General features: G+C 54.2%; 1 protein-coding gene and 1 long non-coding RNA gene across 2 annotated transcripts; one reads left to right on the top strand and one right to left on the bottom strand.

Annotated features, from left to right (window-relative positions):
- The first annotated feature begins 491 nt into the window (after positions 1-491).
- Positions 492-2,062, top strand: LOC134412509 (uncharacterized). Its single transcript, XR_010026422.1, has 2 exons — positions 492-778; positions 1,733-2,062. It is a non-coding gene; the product is annotated as an uncharacterized LOC134412509 (long non-coding RNA).
- An 8,353-nt stretch (positions 2,063-10,415) lies between these two features.
- TRAF4 (TNF receptor associated factor 4) lies at positions 10,416-22,615 on the bottom strand. The gene is made up of 7 exons (XM_063146848.1): positions 22,369-22,615; positions 15,739-15,790; positions 14,751-14,855; positions 14,416-14,577; positions 13,713-13,874; positions 12,286-12,441; positions 10,416-11,906 (listed from the first exon to the last, which is right to left on the bottom strand). Exons 1-7 carry the CDS (start codon positions 22,509-22,511, stop codon positions 11,274-11,276), a joined length of 1,413 nt encoding a protein of 470 aa, XP_063002918.1. The 5' UTR covers positions 22,512-22,615; the 3' UTR covers positions 10,416-11,273.
- Between the last annotated feature and the right edge of the window lie 4,074 nt (positions 22,616-26,689).

Below are 26,689 nucleotides of genomic sequence, written 5' to 3'. Positions count from 1 at the left end.
CTGCAGGAACAAAAATAAAATAAAGTGAAAGCCAAAAGAAAACCCAAACCCTTAAACCCATGTTCAATGCTCGTCTCTCTCTCCCTCTCCCGCCCCCTCCCTCTCCCGGGTCAGTGCGCTGCGTGGACGAGGGTGGTTTAGCCCAGGTCAAGCAAGGGGCTGCGCTGGGTCGCCTCGGTCGGTGCTTCTGCCCACGGGCTGTTGGTGGAGCTCTCGGGATCCTGGGGGGAATCGAAGGGCTTGAGGAAAACGGATGATGGAAGGGGGCCCCTGGGGGGGGGCGGGGCCCCCAATCCAGTTCTCTGGGTTTCCTCCCTGGGCTGCGCTGATCCTTGGACGGGGTGGGGGCTCCTCTGCCCTTCTTTCCCCCCAGTCTAGGAGACGGGAATGCCTCGGGGCTGCCCGTTCAGAGCTTGGAGCTAAAATACCCGGGCGAAGTCTTGCTGCTCCCGCCCGCTTTGCCATCGCCGCCCCAGCTGCGGCCCCCAGGAAGGGCTGGGAGGGGTTCCCCACCCTGGCGTCACGGCCTCCGAAGCGGAGGACGGAAGTGCGGCCCCATCCTGCCCCTCGGTCCTCGGAGAGCCCGATTCCTGAAGCCTCCTTTAGCCACATGGGCCTCCGCCCGGCCAGCCACAAAGCTCGGGGCAGCGGCCTGCTCGTCCCCTGCGCAGGCGGCCGCCACTCCTGCGATCGCCTTGCTTCATGCGTTTCTGCACTGTTCAAGAGCTCCAGGCGGGAGCTCTGTGCTGCTCTGTCCACCGCGCCGCAGGAAGGGCTGGTAAGGGAGCGTGAAAAGGGGCAACTAAAAAGAGGCGCGGGGCGACCAGACCCCCCCCCCCGAGTAAAGACGGGGGCTTTTTACAGCATAGAATGAGCGCGAGGTACGCTGGAGGCGTAGCAGATTGCGCCCGTCTCTCTCGCTGGCACGAGGGGGCAGCCCAGGAGAGAGGACACAGAGGCGCGTGCAAAGCGCCTGGGGCCGTTCCCCTTTGCTCTGGGCCTCTGCTGGCGGGCGGGACACGGGGACTCCGGGGCAGCTGGTCGGTGCTGGGGCCGCTGTGCTACCGGCCGCGAGTGGGTCTTCCCCATCAAGGGGGCGCCCTTTTCGGAAACCCGGAGCAAAGCAAAAGTATGAGGGCCGTTTCGAAGGCCGGGGGTGGGGGGCGCCCTTGCTCTCCCCCCCCCCCCGCGTCTGACGAGGGATCATGTGGGCCGTTTAAACTGTGAAGGGGCCCCGTAGCCACCTAAAAGGATTCCAGGGAGGGATTAGCTAAGCCCCGAGAGCTGGTCGGGATTTGTTGGCTCTTTGCCGTGTTCGTGGGAGCCGGCGGGCGCCACGGGGGCCTGCAAAGCCCTGGGCCCCAGGCCACCCCGGGACTTCTAGCCTGAGGCTCAGGACGCATCTCCTGCCTTGAGGATGCCGGGAAGTGAACCAAGGCTCGTTCAGTCCCGCTCTGCCTCCTCTCCGCCCCTGGTGTGATGGAGGAAAGGGCCACTAAAACGACCCGGGGTGTGTGTGTGGGGATGGAGCAACTGCCCTGTGGGGAAAGGTTAAGATGTCTGGGGCTCGTTTAATTTAGAGGAAAAAACAGGTAAATGGAGATACGACAGAGGTGTGCAAAATTATGCATGGAGAAAGTGTGTGGGGGGGAACTGTGCAGAACAAATAAAAGAAACTACTGCTTCACACAGCGCAGAGAATTCAAAGTATGTAAACTTTTGAATTACACAGAACTCTTCTTCAGGATGAATGTCAAGAAAAGGAGTGTCGGGTTGCCAGGATTGAAAAAGCCCCGCAGGGCCTATGACCTACAAGCACCTATGATTTCTTTTTTTCATGATGAAGTGTGCTGCGTGATCCCAAACCTTGCACATGGCATTTTAAACCCTGGCACGTTTCAAGAAGAATCAGACTTTGGGAGGGGACGGTTGGTCTATTTTCTCTTCAGTGGAACTACACTTTGATCTGGCCCCATTCAGATGTGGGCTGACCATCTCTTTTAGTGGTCTCATGAACAAGCAGCCTGCCATACCTAAGAAGTAAAGTTTTTCCACCCACTCATCTCCATGTCTGCATTTACTGGTCTGGTTGCTGCTGCTGCTGCTCACGGCACTACAAAATCCAAATGGTGCCAGGTCCCTCCAGTATCCGAGCCAATTAGATAAAACTTAAAAGGTACTTGGGCAGAAGAACGTTGCCAATAGAGAACAATGCCAGGGTGTTGGTTTTAATTGCACTATGGTGGGCAATCTGTCAGGGATGCTTTACGGTGGATCCCTGCATTGAGCAGGGGGTTGGACCCGATGGCCTTGTAGGCCCCTTCCAACTCTGCTGTTCTATGATTCTATGAAAAGGTGCCGTTTCCGCTGCGGTTTAAATTCCCACCTCCTGCCATCGGGGGAATCTGAAGAAGCAAAACCCGGGACCGTTTCACACCTGCACTTACAGCATCCGCTGGCATAGTTTAGCGGTGGGGCATGTTTCTGCGGAGGACAGAAGTATCTTCCCATCAGCTGTGCCTACCTGTTCCCAGGCTAAAGCAATGAGAGCTAGGAACTTGCGTAGGGAACAAAACCAGGGCCTCCCTGGGGTGGGCAGACTTCAGGCTTGCAGGGCCTACATTTTCTTTCTTTATTCGGGCCCCTCAGAGCCTGGTGCAAAAGACAAATGCTTGGAATGAAAGACTTCTGAGCTACTTGGTTTGAATACTAGAACTAAACAGTCATTTCACATGCACAAAAACCACTCCTGGTTTCCCCGTGCTCTCTTTGTTTCAGTGGTATAATTTAAGGGCGGGGGAGAGATTCATTCTCTTTCTGTTAATGTTAAAACAATTGGAAGTCAGAAATACTTGCTGATACACTGCAAATCACCCACAAGTGGCCAAGTAAATCCGGATCTAACTCCTGCCTTAACTGCAGCTTCTTAGAGGAGTTTGGAGGGTACAGATGTAGGATGATGAAAAGCCACCCACCCCTGATTATTTTGGGAACAAGGTAAGGTGCTGAACAGTTGGGACCGGCTGCCAGCTGGCACAGAAAGAAAGAAAGAAAGAAAGAAAGAAAGAAAGAAAGACACACAGATTTAATATGAGACCCAGGGAATTTAAAGAAGTTGGATTCTTAAATACCTTGTACCAATCTAGGATGTTTTATCTATTGGCTTACATTCCGAAATTTCTTCTGCTAGTCCTGGTGGAGGGTCCGTGCCTATCCTGCATGGATTCTCTTCTTTCCTCTAGCCTTACCCCCAAAACCTGTTGTATGGGGATTGCCTGTTTAAAGCACACCCACACAAAACAACTACACTGAGGGACGCTGGGTGGCAGGCAAAAAACCAAAGCAAAGACACCAGTTTGGGGGAGGCCTGAAGGTCTCTTGCCTCTTTCCCTTGATGAGGGAATTATACACATATACAGGTAAGTTTTACTGGTTGCAGGACACCCACGTACACACTGTCCCAGCCTGCTCCAAAATACTTTGGCAATCCTGCACTGTGCAAGGTTTTTTCCAATATTAAAAAAGTGCCCTTCCCATCAGACTAGAAACATTCATTAACCACGCATGCACGAAGTTAAAGAATCGTGCCTCAAACTAAACCAACAAGCTGATCAACCAGCAAGGTCACCGACGCTGGTTTTAATCCATGCCTGGCAAGCTCGCTGCCTGTCCGATTGGGTAAATCTTGAGTCCACTCCTCCGCCGCACCAGAATGGCAAAAGTGGTTATGCAGCCTTAAGACTGCAATGCCCATGCTGCAGCACAGTCTGTTGCATTCCCTTGCACGAAACAGAAAACATTGAGGGAGACTTGAGATCACAAACCATTAACTGCATCCAGTTGTGGAAATATATGCGCAACGACATCAAGCATAACGCCAGCAATAGTGAAGGTTCAATGACAAATAGAAGTCAACCAGAATTTGAAAAGGCAGGCTAGGTTTTCCTCCACCACAACCTCCCCCCCCCACTCCCTACTGGTTGGACCTGGAGCAGAAATCCTGCACTTGGTTTTCAAACATTAAATGGCTAAAATAGATATTACTGGGGGAAACTGTAACGTAACCTGTAAGAGGAACTAAAGTGCAGTCACATCCTCCAACAAAGCCCAATGAGGAGAGACTGAAACAACTGGGCCTGTTTAGCCTGGAGAAGAGAAGGCTGAGGGGAGACCTGAGAGCACTCTTCAAGTACTTGAAAGGTTGTCACACAGAGGAGGGCCAGGATCGCTTCTCCATCCTCCCAGAGTGCAGGACACGGAATAAGTGCTTTCCTGCCAGGCACCTCTGGTACTGTTGGGGACTTGAGTGCATGATGACAAGCTAGAGGTACCTCCCCCCACGCCCATCCTCGCCATCTCACAATGTTGCTTGCTGCTGTTCGTTAAAGCACCCCTGCGGCTCGTGAGAGCCCTGATCAGGTGGGGCAAATGGGGGATCCAGGACTGCCGTTACGCGCACACACACCCAAAGACATGACATAGATAACACTGCCTTTGGAACCCGTGTCTGAGTTACAGGCATGAGCAAGCAACATTCCCGCCCCACGTTGGGAATGCTGGTGGCAAGGGTTGTTGGCACCAGCAGGTGCCCACCTGGATACCAGCAGTGTCAGAAAAAGAAAGAAGAAAACTTGCTGAGCTTAAACCGCTGGCAGCCTTCGGAGAGGGTTTAAACCCCCCGGAACGTGGACCCAGGGAAAGCAGGTAACGGCAACCACTTTGCCCAGAGGATGCCCACTTTCGTGCCACTCCACCTTGACGCTGCCTGGTCTCCAGCTCTAAAAACAGTCTGGCTGGACCCTTCGGGCTTTAGGACATGGACAGATGTTCTGCCAGGTGCAGCTCCTGTGGGGCAGAATTGGGTCTCCCCAGCTAACAGTCTCCATTGTCAGCTGGCGAGAAGCATCAGCTGAATTTTTACGGTTATGGAGCGATGGAAAACAAGGCTGGAATGACCCTCACACCAAGTACTGCAGAGCAGCCTTGCCCAAGCTCCAGATGTCTTCAACAGCAGTTCCCATAATTCCCAGCTAGGGTGGCCATCGGCCATTTTGAATTAAACATCCCACGCAGGACAAGTCCCCTTCATTCCACTGTGGGGAATCCATCCTACACTTCAGCTGTGTGCTGCTGGATTTATGTCACACCAAACGTCACTCGTGGGCTCCAAACTTGGAAATGCCTCCCCCCGCCCCAATGGAAGAAGTCAGTGCGCCTCCACGCTTGATGCAAACTTAACAATTCCACGCTCGAAAAAGCCAAATCCTGCAACCCATTTCCAAGACGTGGTTCTTGTTCAGAGACCATCTATAACCTGTCTTTCCAGCAGGACACATCTCTAGCATGTAATACCATCAATACCAGCCTGGGGCCCAAATGCAACTGCAAAGAAGCGCATTCCAGCAGTGGGCAGAGCTGAACTCAAAAATGGGGGTGGGGCCCCAACAGCATGTTTTAATTCCAAGCTTTTCCTGCCAGTAACTAAAGCCTTACGAAGAGTCGTTTCGAACTTTTAGAATGGGAGGAAAATCTACGCAAAAGCTGGAAAACTACAAAATGATTGGTAGGTGATTCCAGGGAAAAGGGGCGTGTTCTTCTACAGCACGTCAGAGGGCCGGATTGAAGACCCCGGTTCGACACCCCTGCCATAAAACAAAAATTAAACAAGGGTGCAGAAGAGCCAGCAGCCAACCAGCTGCTCCGCAAACATTTCGGTGCCAGAGCTAAAAGGCTGTCATGAAAACAGCGCCGACACCTTCTTCAGGATCGCACCCACCCACCCGGCCACATAGCCGATGGGACTGCCAAGAGACTTCTGTCTCCCATTTTCTAAAGAGGGAGAAAACACCGAAGGAGGCTCCTGGGCCCAGATCACCGGGGGGGGGGGAGGGGGGGCAGCGCCAGCACCCTGAACTTCACCTGGAACCAAGTCCGCAACCAGCCGCGTCCCTCCGAGGGAGATGCGATTCCAGCGGAGCTGCCTGTGCCAGACGGAATGACCTCCCTGCCCAGGATAAAAGGGGTAAATCGGTCTGAGCTCGGATGGCCCTTAATGCAATTGGGAGATTAGCCGGCTGCAAAGCTGAGGTGCTCAGACAGATTTGGGGGGAGGGCACCTCTGCTGAGCAGGTGGGGGCAACGTGGCGAGAGATGGTCTCCTTTTTCGACATCGGGGACAGCAGCCTCCCAGGGAGCTCCCTGGCTGAGGGAATGCTGCTCTTTGCCCTCCAAGCCAGGGATAGCACCTCTAGCGCCAACGTCGCCCTCCCCCCTCCAAAAACACACACAATGCTGGGAAGACAGGCCTTATCCAATTCCCTCCGCCTCCCACCCCCAGTAATTTCCTCTTTCCGCAGCCCCCTCCATCTGCTGTGAATTAACACCCATCCATAAGCAAAGTGCACCTTAATTACAGATAAGGCTAATTTGGTGGCAGCCGGCGTTCAGCGCTATGCAGCTGTGCGCTGTGAATTTGGAAAGGAGTCTGCAGTCCAAAGACGAAAGCTGCTGGGGAAAAGGGGGGGGTGGAGGAAGAAGCATACAGTCTCATCCCTTCCAAGCGTCCCATGACTGACCTGGAAGAAAGTGGGGGAGGGGGTTGTGAAGCTGGCTTTGTCTCCTGGGGGGGGGGGGGGAGACGCAAAGAGATTGCCAGTGGGAACATTTGCACAAGTCAGCTGCACGGATTGGCATTATCTGTATGGGGGGGGGGGGAACATTCACCTTTCTAGGCTATTGGGGGTGCTGTTGTTTAAGTTAACCTATGATTTCTTCACTTACTCCTGAGCCTATGAAAGCCCCATTGCACCGTGGGCGAAGCCTTCTAGATCACATCTCTCCAAGGTCTGGGTTTTACTCACACACACACGTTCGCACACGTGCACACTGTTCCCATTTGAATGCTTGTGCAAGGCTCCAAAAGGCAATTCCCCCCATGCTGGGGGCAGACAGGATGGGGAGAAGACCAGCGAGAGGCCACTGAGCCTCCAGCAATGATTGAATTACCAACCTGCCCTTTGCCTAAGCCCCTGTCTAGGCTCATATGTGGGTCACCCATGAAAGCATTTTGCCCCAATTCCAGGGCCTGGGGATGCAAGAAGCAAAAGGAGGGGGGAGGGATGCACCCGTCGCCGCCGCACGCATCCTGTTGCTCTTTTTATGGGGCACCAATCCAGTGAGAGGGAAAGGAGGCGACTTTTTTTTCCCCCCACTGAAAAAATAAAGCCCCTGGAAACCAATGGAATTTAAAAACGCTTTGCTCTGGCTATATCCCACCATTTGTAGCAGAGCTGTTGAAGCTGAGGTCCGCTGGCCAAATCCTGCCCTGTGGGGGTTGCTAGAAGGTCCCACCCCATTCTCCCTGAAATGGGCAGCATGGGATCCACTGCACAGATCACAGAATTTTGGGATTGAACCTGCAAAGGCTGGCCCCGCCCTCCAACGCCGAGGGTCAAGCTGGACGAGAGGGCGTTCACCCATGGCAGGTTTGGACCCTCAATCTGGTTTAGACTTGCACCGGGAGGCTAGGAGTTAAAGCCTCCCCCCGCCCTGTGGGGTCCTGATCCACTTGGGCTGGCTATTTAGTTTTAAAGAGCCACTCTTTAAAACTGCTAATTGCCTTACTTGTTGGGGAATCTGGATTGCCTGAACTAATAATAATAATAATATTAATAATAATAATAATAATAATAATAATAATAATAATAATAATTGCAACTGCCCAGAGAGCTTCTGCTGTTGGGTGGTATAAAAAAATGTAATAAATAAATAAATAAGTAAATAAATAAATAAATAAACCTGCTCGGTCAGCTATCAACTGTCTTCACTACAGGCAACAAACCGGAAACAAAAGGCCATCGCAGATCAACCACGTCAACCAGGGCCCAACCCTCTTCCGAACACACTCAAACAAATGCTCACTCCCTTTGGAGCCGACTGGCGTCCACCCTCTACCTGCCCCTCCGTGACTCAGGGGTTCGGCATTTGCAACGCTGAACAGATGCACACCTTCGCGTGGGGCGGGGAAGGAGCGCTGGCTGGGAGCCCCTGGCAACAGCCCCAGGCGGCACCCAGAGCCAGGGGCAGGTCCTGCGCGCAGTCCAGAGTGCAAAAGATAGAGCTGGGTTAGTACCCATAAACGGAGATTAACACGCACACGAAACGCACACAGTCGATCCGTCACAGATAGCTGAGATTCACTTTTGGCACAACCTCTTCCCGCCACCCCACCTTATTCAGCAAAGAATTGGCACATCCGACCCAAGCGCAGACACGCTGCCAGTTGCCTTCTGCCATTGTGGCCGATAGAGGCCCCGTTCAGAAGACACCATAGCGCTAACCATGGTGGTTAAGCCAGAAAGCCGGGCTGTGTTCAGAAGACACCTTAAATCATGGCTTTAACCATGGTGAATAAAGCAAAAAGCCTTATTTGCCATGGTTAAAGACATGGTTTAAGGTGTCTTCTGAACACAGCCCGGCTTTTTAACCACCATGGTTAACGTTATGGTTTAAGGAGTCTTCCGAATGGGGCCACCGCCTGCTCCGGGGTGGGGAAATCCTTGGAGAAGCTTCCAGTGGTAGGGGGAAAGGTGGCATCAGGATACCCCAAATACGACGTAGTTTAACTCAAGCTCTCCTTTCCAAGTCTCAGGTAGAGCTGAGACCCGGTCCTTCCTCAGCTGAAGATACAAGGAATCGAACCTGGGACCCTTCTGCATGCAAAGCAGGAGCTCCGCCATGGAGCTCCAGCCCCTCTCCAAATGTTTGCCGATCCATTCCTTACACAGTTGGCCCTAAAAACATGGTCACATTGCATCTGTTCCTCCTCAAAGCCGGCACAGAAGGAAATCAAGAGTTAAGCATGGGCTCAGCCGCTCCGTTGTGAAAGCGCTGTGAGGCCGCAAGGGTTAAATTGTCCTGGTGCCCGTGAGGAGGAATGCGGAGCTCCCTCGGTCCCCGATTTCCTTTTGTGGGGTGTCAGGTGGGCAGGTAGAAGAAAGCTTGAGCGCAACTCCTGCAATAATGGTCAGCATTTATGGAGCAGTCTCCCTGGCTGCTCAAAAGCATCCCACGTGCGCTTAGCTCACTGATGACAACCCTGCCAGGTAGGCCGGTATAATCAGCCCCATCTTGCGGAAGGGAAGGGTGAGGCCAAGAAGACGGCGGCTGACCGGACGCTCCTGCAAGCAGCAAAAACTGAACTGAGGCATTTCAGGGTCACGGCCCTTCGCTCGCAAGCGGTTAAAGGATGAGCAAAACGGATAATTACAATGAAAACAAAAGAGATTCTCCGAAGAGCACGTTGCAGAGCTAAACCCGTCCCCGGACAAGTCACTGGGGGCGAGGAATTCAGTCTACAAAGATTCGAGGCACGCCAAAAACCACACGCCATCACAAAACACATATTTTGGGAACGAAATGAGCATTTCCAGAACTGAAAAGGAAAGTTGGGACAACCGTGATAAGAACTGCAACGTTCCGCCCTGCTGAGGCTGCGAGGGAGAAAAACAGAAGCAAATTGCAGCCCTGGGAGGTTTGGGAACAGGCTATTTTGGAAAGAGCCAGAGGCCAAGCGAGTCAACAGCCCAGGCCACAAAGCAGCGAAACACAGGCTGCAGGAGGCCAGGATCCTCCGTTGCTCCCCCCACGCGACGGAGCCGGAGCAAAGGACACGGGAAAAAGGGGGAGGGGTGCATGGCTTTCCTTCCCCCCATCCTCCCAATCCAGCCCCCAGCCCCAGCCCCAGACGTAATCCTAAAAAGAACCTGTTGCCCTCCCCAGTTCACTTGGGGGAGGGGGTCCTTTCCCAGGGCCGTTGCCCATTTAGGGTATCCCTTGCGAAAAAGAAGATGAGAAAAGCACTCAGATCCACTTAGGAACCACCCAAGTATTTGACGAAGAGGGAGGAACTAATATATATGCCTTTTTGGGGAGGGGGCTGACCCATCAGCAAAAGGAAAGAACACTGCGCATGCTCAGAGGCAGTCTAGACTTTTGTCTGGTTCCTGCGTGCCTGGCACAAGCCTCTCTCTCTCTCTTTTTTTAGGTGGGAGGGGCTGATCCCTCCAATTCCCACCACCACATCCCCCTCCCCGGACTTAAATCCTCAGCACCCAAATCGCCCATGCCCTGCGTTGCGCTGAGCACCCTGCTCCTGCCAAACACATCTCGGATTCCAGACAGTCTGGATCAGAAACAAAAGACCCGTAGGGAAAAGGGGTCCGTGCCGGCGGTAAATCGGGCGTGCCCAGGAGATGGAGCCCTTTAAATGTAGTGCTGGCAAACCCCAAGTCCATCACAAAACCCAGTCCCAAAAAATCCAAACCCCAGTTCCTCTGCACCGAACCGTGTGCACATGTGATTCGGTGTAAATAGGCATGAGTCAACCCAGTATCCGCAGCAGGAATCAAGTCTAGTTAATAAATACAAGAAATTGTTTATTTTTTAAAAAAACACACAGCGAGACACAGGAAAAAGAAGCCAGGTCAGGGCAGAGGTTGCAGCTGCTCCCAACCCACCACCCCTGCCTCCACGGGCAAAAGACAAAACCCTAAAAAAATAGTACCAGGATCCTCCTTTGCCATTGGGCGAAGGAGGACCAGCCCCGCGGCAAGATCTGGGGGATCACCGTACAAAATATGGCTTTTGGGGCATGGAGGCGACTGGGACAGGTGCGAAACAGGAGGTTGGAAGGGTTCAAATGTTTAGGCACCGGAAGAGAGATTTCGGGCAGCATCAAAATGCTAGGCCCTGGCTGTACCTGGTTTGGGGCTGGTGGTGGTGAATGTCAGAGTTCTTAAGGGTGCCAGCTGGACTCAAAAGCAAGAGAGTCCAGGGCTTAAAGAGGCCTTCCCTTGTTCCCGGGCACATCCCGGGACCAAAGATGGGAACGCTGGCTTCTGATTGGAGAAAGGAAACTGCTGGGGAGGAAAATTAAAGGAGGGAATCAAGTAAGATCAAGTCATCACAGCGCCGAAGGCCCAGATCCGCCCTCCGCAAAACTCCACTGCTGTTGCAGGCCTGCAAAGACAACAGTGACGTTCACCTCGAGAGGTAGCCCAGCCCCTCGGGAAAAAGGAGGAGAAGGTCGCAAGCCAGGCCAGGGGGGCGTTCTCCTGACTCGTTGCTGGTAGCACCAATTTGGGGTAAGAGGAATCCATCTGGAGTTGGCGGGGGAACGGGCTTCCAAAAGGGGCCTGATGATGCACGCCCCCAAAACAGGTCGAAAATCCCCCCCGCCTTGTCCGTTGCAGGCAGAGTGGGTACCAAGCGGCTCAGGAGAGGATTTTCTGGGGGATCTCCACAGACGCCTTGATGAAGACGGAGCTGTCCCGCACGTAGTTCCGCTTCTTGATGTCCTCGTGCGAGATGAACTTGGGGTAGCCGAAGCCCAGCAAGCTCTCGTCCAGGGAGGCACGGCCCGAGCCAGGCTTCTGGAAGTTCTTCCAGTTGGGGTCAGGCAGGAAGGTCTCCGTGATGTGCTGAGGCTTGGACAACGAAGGGTCGCTCTGGTCCAGCAGCGAGAAAGTGACCCGGTAGGCGAAGGGCCATTCCAGGAGGTTGTCGTACTGCCCCGGCAGCACCCGGATGTAGACCGAGAGGTGGCTGCCCTCCCCGCTGCCGTTCCCATTCAGGAAGGCCGACACCTGGAGCTTGTAGCCGTACCGGTGGGTGTAGAACGGGGGGCTGAAGGACTCGTAGTTGCTGCGGGCCTTGGCCTCCTGCAGCTTCCGGGGGTAGTCGGCGATCTTCCAGATCAGCACCCCTTCGCTGCCCAGGGCCAGCTCCTCCACCTCGCGCCGCAGCTCCAACAGCTCCTGGCGCTGCCGCGACACCAGGGCGCACATCAGGCCTAGGTGGAGCTTCGTGTTTTCGTCCAAGTGGCGGCTCATGGACAGCTTCGGGCACTGAGGAGGGGGCGGGGGGAAGACCAAAGGGCAGGAGGAGAGGCTTCAGGATTGGTCAGACCCCTTGTCTACCAAGCCCAATATCGCCTGTTCTAGCTTCCCCCAAGCTGCAGCTCTCCAGACTGCTGGCTGGGGCATGCTGGGAGTTGCAGTCCAACACACCTGGAGAGCCGCAGCTTGGAGAAGGTTGGTCTGTTCTCGATTGGCGTCTCTCCCCAGGGGCTCAAGGGTTTCCCTCAACACCTTCCTCATCCTTTTTAACTCGAGATGCAAAAGGCTCAACCCGGGACTCTACCGCTGAGCTGCGGCTCTCTTTGGGGTCTCGGACAGGGGTGCACCCCTGGGGATGGGACCTGGGACGTTGAGGGCGCCCTCTTACCCGGTGTTTGCAGCCGGCCTCTTTGAAGGGGCACAGCGCCAGCGCCGTGGTGCAGTTCTCCTTCAGGTGCCCGCTGAGATCCTCCCTGGCGATGCTGGGCACCCCGCACTGGTTAGGGCAAGGCACGGGGTAGCGGGGGCATTGGTATTCATGGTTCTAGGGAGGAGAGAGAGGGGGGGCGTCGATAGCACAAGACACGGCTTTCAAGCACGCAGGAAAAAACGAGGCAACGCACACATCGAATTCACTTGATTGGTAGAAAACGGCAATTCCAGGCCAATCTTAGTTGGGGTGCCTGAATGGTACAAAGTTCCAGGAGCAGGGGCACGCCAGGGGTGAGAAGTGGATGGGGGCACAACAAAATCAACTCTCTATGTGATTTTAAGGCAGCTTTGAAGACTAGCCTTTTCTGGCAGGCCTACCCAGACAATGTATAATCAAGAGTTTTTTAAGTTGTGTTAATTCCTGTACCAATGTTGTTCCCCACCTCGATCCAAAGGGAGAGGCGGGTAAGAAATTATTATTATTATTATTATTATTATTATTATTATTATTATTATTATTATTATTATGACCAATGAATGCATTGTTTTCGATCCAGGTCTTGCCCTTCTTAATTTATATGACGAATTTAATATTAACTATTCACAAAAACATCTAATTTCATCCTTGCTGCTAGACAAGTCTTGGCCAAAGAATGGACGTGTGACGGGCTCCCTGATTTGAGTGACTGGTACGGGAGGGTGTGGAACTTTGCATTTTTGGAGAAACTGACTGAGCAAGTTAGACATTTAAGGTGATGATGATGATGACTGCATTTATATCCCGCCTTTTTCCCCTCCAATGAAAGCAAGGTGTACACCCCCCTCCTCATTTTATCCTCACAGCAACCACCCTGTGAGGTAGGTTGGGCTGGGAGTCTGTGACTGGCCCAAAGTCACCCAGTGGGTTTCCATGGCTGAGCGGGGACTAGAACCCAAGAAGGTGATGGATTTCGGATGGTGGCACAGATTTTTCAAGCCTTGAAAAACCTGCCTTTGGTTTCTGTGCCTCTTTTTGTCTAAAAGCCTCCCCTACGACAATGAGGACTAGAAACTTAAAAAAAAAAAAAAGTATAAAGAGGTGATCACGAAGCTAAGCCTTGTACACTGGAGGATGAAAGGGGAGCGGGGGGACGGAGTCACCTGTACTGATCAGCAAACGGAAGACTTTGGGGCAAATCTGGCTGACTGATTTGCACAGAGCCAAAGACCTCCTTCCAAGACTAAATCCACTTCAAGGCAGCCAGGTGAGGAGGGGGAAATCTCCGTGCTAGCCAAGGATTTACTGCCTCGATCGGAGCCTCTTTCCCAAACCTCTACGCACCACATGGTGTCTTCGGCCTCCGGTCTGCCCCACCCCCATCCCCGCCCGCCCTCCATCCTCACCTGGATGGTGTCGAACAGGAACTGCTTGGCACAGTAGCTGCAGGGCTGGGTGCGCTTGGGGCACTCCGTCAGCATGTGCTGGGACAGGATCCGTCGCATCATGCGTGCCCCGCACTTGTTCTCACAGTAAACGCTCTCTTGGGGACACAGGCCCTGGTGGTTCTGGGGGGGGGGGGGAGGGGGGTGCAAAAAATGAGACAGGAAGGGCAGGTGGTTAATTGTGAGGTGGCACGCAAAAACCACCACCACCACCACCCATGCTCGCCTGGTTGCCCTGGCTCCGGGAAGGGCTATAGGGCAGCGGAGAGAGCCCCTGCAGGAGCCTCTGCACCAGCAGTTTGAACAAAGGATTTTGGACGGAAGGGACGGCCGTTTTCTCTGCCTGAGTTCCCGGCGAGCCGCGGACAGCCAATTCTGAGCAAAATGAAGAACTGTTCAGGCCTGGCAGAAGGGACCTTCCAGTGCTCCCCCCAAATCCCAGCCCTGTGTGGGGAAGCGTCTCGCTGGGAGTCGTGGGGTTTTTTCCCTGTCTAAACAAGCCCAGGATGGCAAACGAGATGCAAACAGACCTGCAGCCAGACGCCCAGCCACCCACGTTTCCTTTCCGGCTCCCTCCCGCCCACGGGGGCTTCCTCCCTACCCAGGCGGGAGAGGTCTGAGCGGGGATCCCCCGTGGCCATCCCACCCCCGGCCCCCTCCTCACCTCGTAGGCTTCCCCCGTGAAGTCAGCCCCGCAGAACTCGCATTTGAGGTGGCGCTGGGGGCAGTCGTGCTGCAGGTGGGCCGGCAGGTCGCGGCGGCTCAGCTTGGACCCGCAGCGGTTGGGGCAGGGCACCACGTTGTAGCTGCACGTGCCCAGGTGCGCCTGGGGTGAAGCGAGAGAAGAGAGGTGGCGAGGAGCAGAGAAGGGAGGCGCTGCTGTTGTTCGACCCGCCTGGGCAGGGCCCTCCTTCCTTGCGGCCACCACGGCTCGCCTCCCACCCCCGGCATCGCCAGTCAAACCACCCGACACGGGGCGGGGGGAGATCAGCTCCTCACCTGTAAATGCCGGACCGTTCCACTCCAACGGCACCCCTCCTCGCTGTGTATACACCTGATGGTGAGGCTCAGCACCTGGGCTTCCAGTTCAGGGTCCGGATAGATCTGGAAACGGGGAAGCAAAAGATGGGGGGGAAACCGGGGACTCCAGAGTAACGAACAAGCAACCGTCGAGGATGCAGATTTCAATGCATCCAGCCTGCCCCCAGAAACCCGGTCTTATTAGATTTAAACTTGCAGTGCACAAAAATAAAATAATAAAAAAAGAAATATTCATTTATTTGTAATTCATTTCTATGGTGCCTTTCTTTATAAGATTCCAGAGCAGTTCACAGAATGCAAGGAATAACATGTTAAAAATATTGTAGAAACAACAAAACAATACTTAAAAGCAGTGAAACACAGGTCAAAGAATTCAGTGTTGCTGATTTTGAAGCCTTAGCAGCATGAGAGAATATTTATTTCATTTACAAATATTTTTAACACCAGTGGCCAAGCCATAGTAAATGAAACCGATAAAAATAATAATAATGAAGAGAGACTGAAAGAACTGGGCATGTTTAGCCTGGAGAAGAGAAGATGGAGGGGAGACATGAGAGCACTCTTCAAATACTTAAAAGCTTGTCACACAGAGGAGGGCTGGGATCTCTTCTCGATCCTCCCAGAGTGCAGGACATGGAATAAGGGGCTCAAGTTAAAGGAAGCCAGATTCCGGCTGGACAGCAGGAAAAATATCCTGACGGTTAGAGCGGTATGACAATGGAACCAGTGACTTAGGGAGGTGGTGGGCTCTCCCACACTGGAGGCCTTCAAGAGGCAGCTGGACAACCCTCTGTCAGGGATGCTTTAGGGTGGATTCCTGCATTGAGCAGGGGGTTGGACTGGATGGCCTTGTAGGCCCCTTCCAACTCTGCTATTCTATGATTCTATGACCCCACTCCCAAGAGAACTTTCCACTAGCAGACAGGGGGATTTTGGGGGCGCTCACCTTGGCGTAGTCGAGGGGTAGCTGGTCCTCAGGACACTTGAAGACGCCTTCGCTGCAGGAGAAATAGGAAGAGAATGAAAAAGAAGGCAAAACTCCAAATGAAGGAAGGGCCGCTCCGTTGAGTCAGCAAGGGGGGCGCAAGCAATGTTCTTCACCCAGAACAGCCAAACAACTCCTACGGCGGGATGCATCCCCCTTGGTGCATGATTCCATTCCGTTTCTCTTACTGAACAGAAAAGAGCAGCAGGCTGAGGGCAATATCCCCAGCCGGGCATTGCTCATGCACATACAAGCTTCCACTGCAAGCAATGAGGACTAGAACGCTGTTTTGTTTTTTGAGCAGAGATCGCTTCCCCCCACTCACCACCCTGCCGTTTCCCAAATCACACCTGTAACACTTTCAACAGCCGCACGCTTGCGCAGGTTTACTCGGAACCAAGCCCGGCTGCGCTCAGTAGGACGTACTGCCTAGCTAGCCTGCTCGGAATGGCCGTCTGGAACTTGCCACCTTTCAACGTTCTCCAGCAAAGGAGATCGTTACCTTGTCGTGGTGCTGGAGCTTGAGCACCTCAACGATGCCATGAGCTAAACCGTGAAGGGACACCCAAGACGGGAAGGTCATGGCAGAGAGGTCAGACTAAATACGATCCCTGGGGAAGGTAATGGCAACCCACCCCAGTATTCTTGCCGTGAAAACTAAATGGATCGGTACAACCAGAGATATGTCGATATACCATCGGAAGATGGGACCCCCAGGTCGGAAGATGGTCAAAATGCTACTGGGGAGGAACAGAGGATAAGTTCAACTAGCCCCAGATGTGATGACGCAGCTAGCTGGACGGCTAGCGGCCGACGGTGCTGGTGGTGAACGACGAATCCGATGTTCTAAAGATCAACACACCATAGGCTGGAGGTGACAGACTTGACCTTGGGGGAGCTGGGGGTGGCGACGGCCGACAGAAAGCTCTGCCGTGGGCTGGTCCATGAAGTCACGAAGAGTCGGAAGCGACTGAACGAATCAACAACCACCTTTCAACGTTACAAAACGCAAGTCGCCCAGTCATGATGGTTTTGCATTGAGAGTAGGCCAGAACAAAACAAAACGAACAAAGAACCGGGACGCAGCAAGGAGGCCAAGATCCGCTCAGTACTCCAATAACTGAGCTAAGTGGCGAAACGGTTCTCCCGGAGAACTTGCAGCCCAGGCAGACCCTGCCTGTTTCTCCACCTGAAGAGGGGTTTTTTTGTGGGGGGGGGGGGAAGGGGCGCTCCTCTAATCCCTTCCATCTGTCGAAACCCTCCCTCCACGGGGTGGGGTGGGGGAACACAGCTGGCCCCACAATCACCTGCTGAGGCAGAGCCCCCAGGGAGCCACACGCGAGGCCTGGGGAGGGGGCAGGAGGGCTGGGCGCAGCCGGTGGCAGGCACCACTGGGCAGCGGGCCAAGCCCCCACCAAGCCCAGCGCCACGTCGGCCTGGCAGCTCGAGCCTGGTCCTCCGCTGCCCCACTTCCTGCCCGGCCGCCCTGCGCAGCTGCGCTCCCGTCTCTCCCTGTGCCACATCACAGCCAGCAGGGGCAGGGGGGGCAGAAATGACAAGATGCGGGACCGTTTGGCCACCAAATCGCAGCTGAGGCTGGAGAAAGGCGGTGGTGGAAGAGGGGCGACTGCCCTCCCTGCTCCGGCTGGCCTCTTGCAGAGGCCCCTGGGCAGCCGGGTTTGGGAACAGGCCGTTGGCCAGGTCCAGTCCAGCGCTTCCTCCGTTGGCCGGGCTGCCAAGTGCTGCTCAAACAAAGCCACACGCTGGGCCACAAACAGCCAGGAAACGCGAAACCAGGAGCAGATGCTGTTTGCGACCAGCTGGGCCAACGGACCATCAGAGTCTGGTAACTGGCTGGCTGGGCCCATTTAGGCAGTGGCCAGGCCAAGCCGGAGCCCAACCTGCTCCAATGCCAGCCTGCCCAGGCCCTGCCCATCATCCCCAGACAGGATGGCCCTTTCCCCACGGTTGCTTACAGCAGCTGGCATCCAAAGGTAGCCTGCCCCTGAGCATGGAGGTTCTACACAGCCATCTGGAGGACAAGTGGCTCTGGGCAACCTTCTCCCCCGTGAACTGGTCTAATCCCATCTTAAGGCCGTCAAAACCGGGCTGGCCGTTCCCTGCCTCTTGGGGCGTCCCATCCCTCAAGCACACGCTGCAAACCCAGGCCTATGGCGGAGGGGCACCTTGGGATCTCTGCATGCACGCGTGCACCCACCCCTCTTTTGGCAGGTGTCCCGAAACCGCACGGAGTGCCAGCCAGCCAAAGGTCACTCTCTGGTTGCCCCCCCAAGGGTGCTCTGAGGGCAAAGCCGTGACTCAGCCCCCCTTGGCACGGCCAGCGCTGCCGCTCGCACACAGGGCTCTGCCGCTTCCTCCCCCTTCCTTTTGGCTGGAGGGTCTGAAGCTGGCAGACACAGCCATGGGCTGCACACCAGAGGGAGACCACCTATTTCGGGGGGGGGGCAGGGGAGGAACAGGCCTTCACCCGTTTGTCAGAAGCCACCATGGCAGGGCAAAAACCCTGGCGCTGATCCGGAAGGCCCCACAAGAGCAATGCCATCGGCAGGCCGTTCTGGACACCCCGGGTTCTGATGTGCGGTGCCGGGGGGGGGGACCTTTGGGCAAGGGAACGCTGGGCTAGACACAGAGCAAGACACGGGGGCTCCCGCAAACCCCCAGCGACGTCCGGGAATGCGGTGGCGCTTACGCTGCCTCAGTCCCTCCACCTGTGAACTGCGGATAATCCTACCAATCTACCTGGACAGTGGGCAGCTTTGATCTCCGCTTAAGCCATTGCCTTAAAAAAACTGTATTTTGTACCCACTGTGATGATGTTAGGGTCGCTTGGCGCCTCGCCCCTCTTGCCTGGGAAGTGTCAGTAGGCACATTGCAATAAAGAAGCAGGAAGCCAGCAGGGAACAGCAAGGGTTAACGGCGAGAGGGGCTGCACATTCCCAAGGTGGGGGTGCAACAGATTAATCCCCACCAAAGCCCACTTGGCCGCTCACGCTCGGCTGGGCAGGGAATGTGCTGACACAGCAGCCAAGAGAGGAGGAGGAGGAGGAGGAGGGTCTCCACCCCTAATCTTCAGTGATAGAGCCTGAGGTCACCCTGCCCCAGAAGGGAGGGATCGAGTCCGCCTCCCCAAAATACAGACTCCAGCCAGCCTGCAAGCAGTGTTTCCCAGCCCCTGTCCCAGAAGGCTCAGTGGAGGTTGCTGCAGCTCAGAGCAGCAGGAAAGGTACTCTGTGTGTGGACAGGGGCGCACCTGCGCTGCCCCGCCGCCGCCCTAGCCCTTGTGTTACCGGCAGAGGATTCTGGGGAAATTCCTGGGGTCCTTCCGCAGGGAGGCAAAGGAGATGAACCAGTGTGTTTTATCTCACTGACTTTAGCGTTTTTATTGAGTTTTTAAGTTTGCTTTTGTGCTATGATTTAATTAAAATGTTTTCATTCATGTTTTAATTTTTTTTTAGCCGCCTCAAGTGCCGTCTTTTGAAGAAAGGCCAGATATCAATTAGAGAAATGAATTAAAAAGCAATAAAATCCCAGCGGGGGGGGGGGAACGTCCCTCGCTGGCAGGGCGGCCGTCGGAACCTGGACGTGGTGACGAGACCTTGGCCAGAGTTTTCCGCGTCTTCCAGCGTGTGTGCCCCAGTCTGCCCTGCACCCCGGCTTGTAGCACAAGCACCTCCAAGCCGGACTTGGCACACACAACAACCCAAGCCCAGCAAGGGTGATTTGAAGGGTTGGTTTGCTCTTTCCCGGTTCTGAGTCTGCCACCAGCCCCTCCGGATCTGTGTTCTCTGCGGTGGCCACTGTGGAATGAAGGGAGTGACTGTCACAAAAAAAAAGGCGCTTCTTTGCATTCCTGCAAGCACAAAACCCTTTTATGTTTCTGTTTCTCTCGCTCGCTCTCTCTCTTTCTCATGCGCGCGCGCGCACACACACACACACACACAGAGTTGCACAGGCAAGCAAAGACATGTTCAGCCTCCCATTCGCTCCCCTCACTCCTCATTTCATGTGCATCCACAACACCAGAAGTAGCCAGAAACACAAAATAAAAGCAACACGGCCCCAGGTAGTAGCCCGTTTGAGGCCGAAGGAAATGGGGGTATTGCCAAGGCAGACATGAATACACTCAGAGGCACTCCTAGGACTGGGCTCATAGAGGCAACACCCCGAATCTATTTCCCAGGGCCCCCGAATCTGGAGCAAATGGACATTTTCCCCCTCAGTTTAGTTACCATGCAGGGGGAGGCAACTTAATGCTGCACCACCATCACCACCCTAAAATAAAAATAAAAAATACCCGTTTGTCAATTAAGCTTAAGGGGAAAAAATGTTTTTCCCCCCATTGGTTTGGGAAGATCTGAGACAGGGTGCAAATTAACGGAAGAGATCTATTTGATTTGAGATGGTCTGGAGGAGATATTCAATGGCTGCCTTTGCCTCCTGTGAAATTCAAATCAATCCTAGTATAGTAAGTACTTCTAAATTTTCATAGGGAGGTCTAGATGAGTGCCTGGCGATTTGGGTCTTCTAGCCCTGGGCCTCCAACCCTTTAAGTGCCGCGCAACACCCCTGATATACACCCAAAGGCAGGAGCAAAACTTAGCAGTACATGCATGTATGTATGCATGCATGTATGTATGCATGCATGGGGTGGGGGGAGATTACTGTAACATGCAGCCACGCAGCTTGACACCTAAGGAAATGGCGGTATTAACAAAACAGTCATTACACACACCAAAATGCAAGAACAAAACCTAGCAGTGTGTGTATGAATGTATGTCAGGCTTCCTCAGCCTGGGGACCTCTGGTTGTATTGGACTACAACTCCCATCATCCCCCAGCCAGTAGGAAAGACTACTGCTACACACTGTCTTGTGCCTTCTGCATGACTAGCCAATGTATTATGGCATAAGCTTTGCACCTGACAAACTGTGTTTGAAGTCCATGAAACGTTAACCTGTAATGAACTTTTAAAGGCGTTGTAGCCAACTTGGCATGTGAAATCTCCGTGGAATGATTACATACAGAGTTCCTGAACAGGGCAAGGAAGGGTGACCCTGATGCGTCATCACCGCCCTGTCAATGATCCAACCTGCGAGCCCTTTCAGCTCGGTAAGTTAACAGACAGGCACCCACTCAGTTTCTGCACCCCTGAGATGCTGCAACCTTCCCGCTGACGAAGAGCTCCGTGTCATTCCGCGGCTTGCACGGGCCTGCTCGATGCCAAGCCAAGTTTCACTGCTAAAAAGGGGGGATTTCCTCGGACCTCGTGTTTCCACCAAGGACTGCACTGGACCTCATGTCCAGAGCAGCTCGCCTTGAGACGCCGGCCGCTCTGGAGCGAGAGTCCAGGCCCTGCTTGGGGACTCTGGGTTGGCCGCTGAGGGAACAGAATGCTGGACTAGAGGGGCCTTTGGTCTGATCCAGCACGGAGGGGCAGACCCCTCCTCAAATCCTTTGCAAACGCCAGGGTCTCAGGCAGGCAGGATTTCTCCCAGGCCTACCTGGAGATGCAGGGATAGAATTGGAGATTTTCAGCATCAACCTAGCTCAACGGTCAGCAAAGACCGGATGGAAGACAGGAGGCGGGGGCAGCAACATCTCCCATTATTTGACCCCAGCAGCCGGCCAAGTGCCTCTGAACAAGAGGGCTCGATTTTGCGATCGCCGTGGATCTGAGGGTGACCTGCCTCTCCTTCCGGGTCCATTGGCTCCCTGGGATGGGGGCAGACCACCGCCAGCCCTTCAGGTGACTCCCGCAGCCGAAGCAACGGAAGAGAATCTGGCAGAGACACAGGACTGGCGGCTGTTAAAGGACTGTTAAAGCCCCTTTTGGCCTCAGTTTCCCCAGCTGAAAATTGGGGAGCTGCCTCTCTCGCTGCCTCTCTGGGGTTATATCTCATGGTCGTCCTGCTTGTTTTTTTTTATAATCTATCTTATTCCTTGGTTACATTTGTATCTCCCCTTTATTCCTTTAGAGCCTTAACTCAAGGCAGGGCACCTTTTTTATCCGCGCAAAACCCCTGTGAGGTAGGCCAGGCTGAAAGCCAGAGCCCGGCCCAAAGTCACCGCGTGGAGGGCCTCGAGCACCGGGCTCTGACGTGCCGCTACACCCGCCGGGCTCTGCTTAAGAGCAGACACACTGAACTGAAGCAAAGAAAGCGATGGTGGGAGCATGCGAAGCGGGCAGAAGGGCCGGGGATCGGGTCCGCCAGCGCTTCCGCGGACAGCACTCTGCCCATGCTCAGGGAGGCTCGGGCCCCATTTTGGAGGAAGGGGGGAATAAGGGGAGAGCGAGAGAGCCCGGCGCGGGGGGCGGAGAGAGCGAGGAACAAAGGAGCAGCGCGCCACGCAAGCCGCGATCCGGCGAGGCAGGCGGCGGCGGCGGCGGCGGAAGAGCCGAGCCGCCGCGGGGCTGGCCGGGACGCCCTCGGGGCGCCCAGGGCGCGCGTCGGGCTCTCCAAGCGCGCTTTGGCGAGGGGGCCGGCGGGCGCCAGGCGGATCGGGGGGCCCGGCCCACCCCGGCCGCTCGCCCGCCCGCCCCGCCCGGCCCGGCCCGGCCCGGCGACTGACCTGAGGAACTCCTGCAGGCAGGTGTCGCAGAAGCGGTGGCCGCAGGTGGAGACGCGCACCGGCTCCCGCATGGCCTTGGCGCACAGCGGGCACAGCAGCCGCCGCTTGGGCTTCTCCAGGAACTTGTAGTCGAAGCCCGGCATGGCCCCGGCCGCCTCTGCCGCCGCCTGCTCGCCGAGGCCCGGCCCGGCCCAGCCCCGGCTGCTCTCGGCGGCCTCGCCAGGTCCGGGCGCTCCTTCGCGCCCCCGCCTCGCCTATTGTGCGCGTCTCTCCGGCTCGGGCAGAGCCAGGCGAGGGGCGAGAGGCGAGAGGCGAGGGGCGAGGCGGGGAGGCCACGCCTCCGCCCGCCCTCTTCGGCGGGGTTGCCAGCCCCGCGCCTTCGCGCTGCGGCTGCGGCTCCTCGGCTGTTGTGGCGCGGGGGCTGCGAGGGGGCGGCACGCGGAGCGTTTTACTTATGGGGATAATTCTCTCTCCCCCTCTCCAGCCTCTTGCAAGGAACCCAAGACACCAATGGCGCTCCTCCTCCTCCTCCCAACAACCCTGCGAGGTAGGGAGGGCTGGGAGTCAGTGAGTGGCCCAGAGCCACCCGGTGAGCTTCATAGCCGAGTGGGGACTCGAACCCGGATCTCCTGCATCCCAGTCCGAAGTCGGCAATGCAGGAGCATGGGCACAAAGGCAACCCAAGGCAAGGGCTGCTTCACACGTACAGAGCACAGAATTAATGTGTGGAACTGCCTGCATCAAGATGCGGAGATGATCTGAGATGGCTTTAAATTAAAATTTCCAGAGGGGCAGCCATGTTAGTCCTTGTATTATTTATTTATTTATTTATTACATTTTTATACCGCCCAATAGCCGAAGCTCTCTGGGTGGTTCACAAAAGTCTATGAATTTTAGAAAAAATTGTAGGAAAAAAAACATTTCGGGACACCATAGAGACACACAATTCATCTTTAAGGTGCCACCAGACTCTTCGTTGTTTGAAATGGAAAGGAGATTGTAGACAAATTCATAGACTTTGTGTTTGTTGTTTACAAGGACTGCATGGAGCCTCTTTGTTCAGGGTGGGCCTACCTCAGTTGACCCAGTTTTTGGGAAGTCACAGCTTTCATGCCATACTTTAGGGACACCTGGTTGATCACACTGTGGGAAACAGGATTTCTGGACAAAGGTCTGAGCTAGCAGGCCTCTGCTTAGGTTCTTACTGTGCAGTGCCATATAATAAGAACGGCCTGGCTGGATCAGACTTTTTTTAAAAAACAAAACAAAACCCAGTCTTCTGTTTCCAACAGTGGACAGCAACCATGTGCCACAAATTGGGCAGGAAGGCAAGATCACTTCTCAGAGTAGGCGCAGATTAACCACTTCCATCCATGATGGTGACTGTTGACAGACGTCCCCCTCCATGAGTTTTAGTATTTGGGGGGGGGGGTTAACCCCTGGATTGGCAAATAGGGCAGAAGCCAACCCCTCTGAGAACCAGAGATATCTGACTGCCTACTGCCTGACCATTCCAGCTGGGAATTATGGAAGTTGCGGTCCAAAGGCATCCGGAGGGCACCACGTTGGGGGAAACTACAGCAGTGGAACAATCTAGCAGCAAAAATTTCCCCCCTTCCTGTCTCAGTATGACTCACCTTCCAAAAACAGCTCTCAGGGCAAGGGGGTTGAGCAGGCCTTCTTCAGCACTCCCTCCCACCCCACCCCATCTCCTCGGGGTGGGCTGAGGAGATACTTTTTGGGGAGAAACCAGCTGTTTTCTACCAGCTCAAATTAGAATTGTCTGCAGCCCTCTCGTGCCCTGGTTTCTGGAAGGGAGCTCAAGCATATGTGTGCGTGTGTTCTCATCAGGCTGCATTTCGTGGCTTTCTGCAGCTGTGTGAGAGTTATCTAACCACTAGCAATGCCAACCCCTCGGGACTGGGACCCAGGCCACAGAGCGGTCCACAAAGATGTGCGCAGCTGCCGTCTCTTTTGACACAGCTGTCGCAGGAAGAAAACCCCCGTGGGCTCTACTGTGGTGGCCTTCTCCGTGGCACGTCGACTGGCTCTCCACTGAAGGAGCTGAAAACCACCAGGAAACGCAAAATGCAAACTACGGGAGCTGCTGGCTGCACTTTGCAGCGCTCCGTTACGCCGCCTCCAACTCGCAACTTCCATCCTTTCATAAGCCAGCCGGAGAAATGCAGACGGGTAGAAGCTGAAGCCCTCCTCTTTATAGGCTGTGCGGGGGGAGTAAGCGCTTCTCAGCTATTGCCAGACCCCTGTGGATTAACACCAGGCGGCTGTCTGATGCTTCCTTGAACGTGAAGTCCATCCGGAAACTAATAGGATGTACTTCAGAGAAAATCTGTTGAAGGATGGGAGTGTTGATGTGAAACGCATTGTCCTTTTTTTGTTTCGAAATCCTCGGCCTGTGCGACGAAGCCCCTGCCTCTCCCTGACTTTTTCCTGCCAAGATGGCATGGCCCTGAGAAAAGGCGCTGCGACCCCCTGCAGCAATGCCGTGAAGGAGAAATACGTGTTGAATGTCCCACCCAACAGCCTCTGGGGGAAACACCCCCCCTCTGCGGCTCAAACAGCAAAAGCAAAGCCAGACATTGTAGGCCAGAAGTAGTGATGTAGCAGAGCCAGGTTTTGCAGGGCTGAGGCGCTGGGACTCTTTGATGAGCAAGAATGGGGCCGTCATCTTCCACACACTCTTGGGTTTCCCTCTGAGCTGAGCTGCCATCCTGAGAGTAGATGGCGAGGAAATGAATTTTCCCAGCAAAATATATTGTTCCCTGTTGAAAGGTGAAGTATTTCGGCGTGGCCTTGGATGATTCAACAACCACCCATACCTAACCCTTGTGTGGGAACACTTGACAAAAGGCCCTGCTGCTGGCAACAACGAAGGCCGCGTTCCCACATAGGGAACAACCCACGGGTTAGGTATGGGTTGTTGTTGAATCATGGGTTGTTGTTACGTGCGAATACTGCACTATGGTTTAATCATGGGTTGTTAACCAACAACCCAGGCAGAGAACCTATGGTTTGTTTTGGGGTTGTGAATTCTGGGTAATTCTTGATTAACAACCCATAAACTGTAGTGTAGGGTCCATGCATAATGGGTCAAGATGGAGACCGGGGGAGAGCAGAACAGTCCTGGTCTCATGCGCCCAGCGCATTGCTTCAGACCATTTTGCCTCCACCAAGCTCTGGTTGTCCCTGCTACAGGGCTTTCGCTAGGATCAGGTTGAACGCCTCACCCATTGGTGTGGCTCAGCCCTGCGCTGAGCACCTAAGGCAGCACTCTTGCTGTAGCACTGGAGACAAAGAATGTGGTTGCCAGACAGACAGCTCTGTGTGTATTTGTGTGGGGAGTGTGTGTGTGTGTGTGTGTTGTTATTCCTTGCCTCAGGCACCATGGATATGTCTCAACCTGCAGATCAAATAGTTTTCCTTGATCAGAGATCTCTTTGCAGCTTCTCTGTTTGCAGGTTGCTGTGACAATCCACTATTTATTCAACAGTCCTGAACCAGCCTCCGTTCACCATAGATTTAGGGCAAAAAGACGCCCCTGCTGGGCCGTGTCAAAGGTCAGCCTCCGTGACTCAGGGAAGTTCGCAAAATGGAGTAAAGGAAGAGAGACTGGCAGCCATTTCCCGCCCCACTGGTCCAGCCTCTTGCATCCGCTAATCGCAGGTAAACTGCCGCTAAACAGAAAGGCTCCACTCCTGCGTGAGCATTGTGGATTTATTTCTGTGCATTTTTCATCCTGTAGTTTCCTGCAAAAGCAGCCACTGTGCCCACGTGCAAATTTCAAACAACAAAAAAGCAAAACAAAACCCATCTACTTCCAGGCATTTGACAGGTTTCAACCGGTACTTAAAAAGAAATATTGTTGGTAGTTTTGAATCGATTTTGTAGGTGAATGGTTTTCATATTATATTTTAGATTGTATTTTTAAGGATTTAATCTTTTGTAAAGCCGCCCAGAGGGCTTTGGCTGAGAGGCAGTATAGAAATGTAAATACTAATCTACTGTCTTGATCGTTTGATTGAAAGGTGAAAAATAAATCTAAATAAAGAAATCCTTTAAAAAAAACCTATCCTAATCAATTTTTCTCTGTGTAATAATGAACCTCACATTAATTATAAGTCACATCTATAAAATCATTTCTTTTGTCTGTCCTAAACATGGTCAGTCCAAAGATCTAGACGTGCAGAGGGTTGTGCCTTTAGAAACCTTGATCATAGCTCAAGCTTTCCCCAAACTGGTGCCCTCCATATGCTTTGGACTATAACTTCCATCAGCCCCAGCCACCATGGCAAATGTCAAG

This window comes from Elgaria multicarinata, chromosome 22 (assembly GCF_023053635.1).
Source record: "Elgaria multicarinata webbii isolate HBS135686 ecotype San Diego chromosome 22, rElgMul1.1.pri, whole genome shotgun sequence".
In the NCBI taxonomy this organism is placed as follows: Eukaryota; Metazoa; Chordata; class Lepidosauria; order Squamata; family Anguidae; genus Elgaria; species Elgaria multicarinata.
Note: the sequence above shows the minus strand (reverse complement) of the source record. Positions and strands in the feature narration are given on the sequence as shown.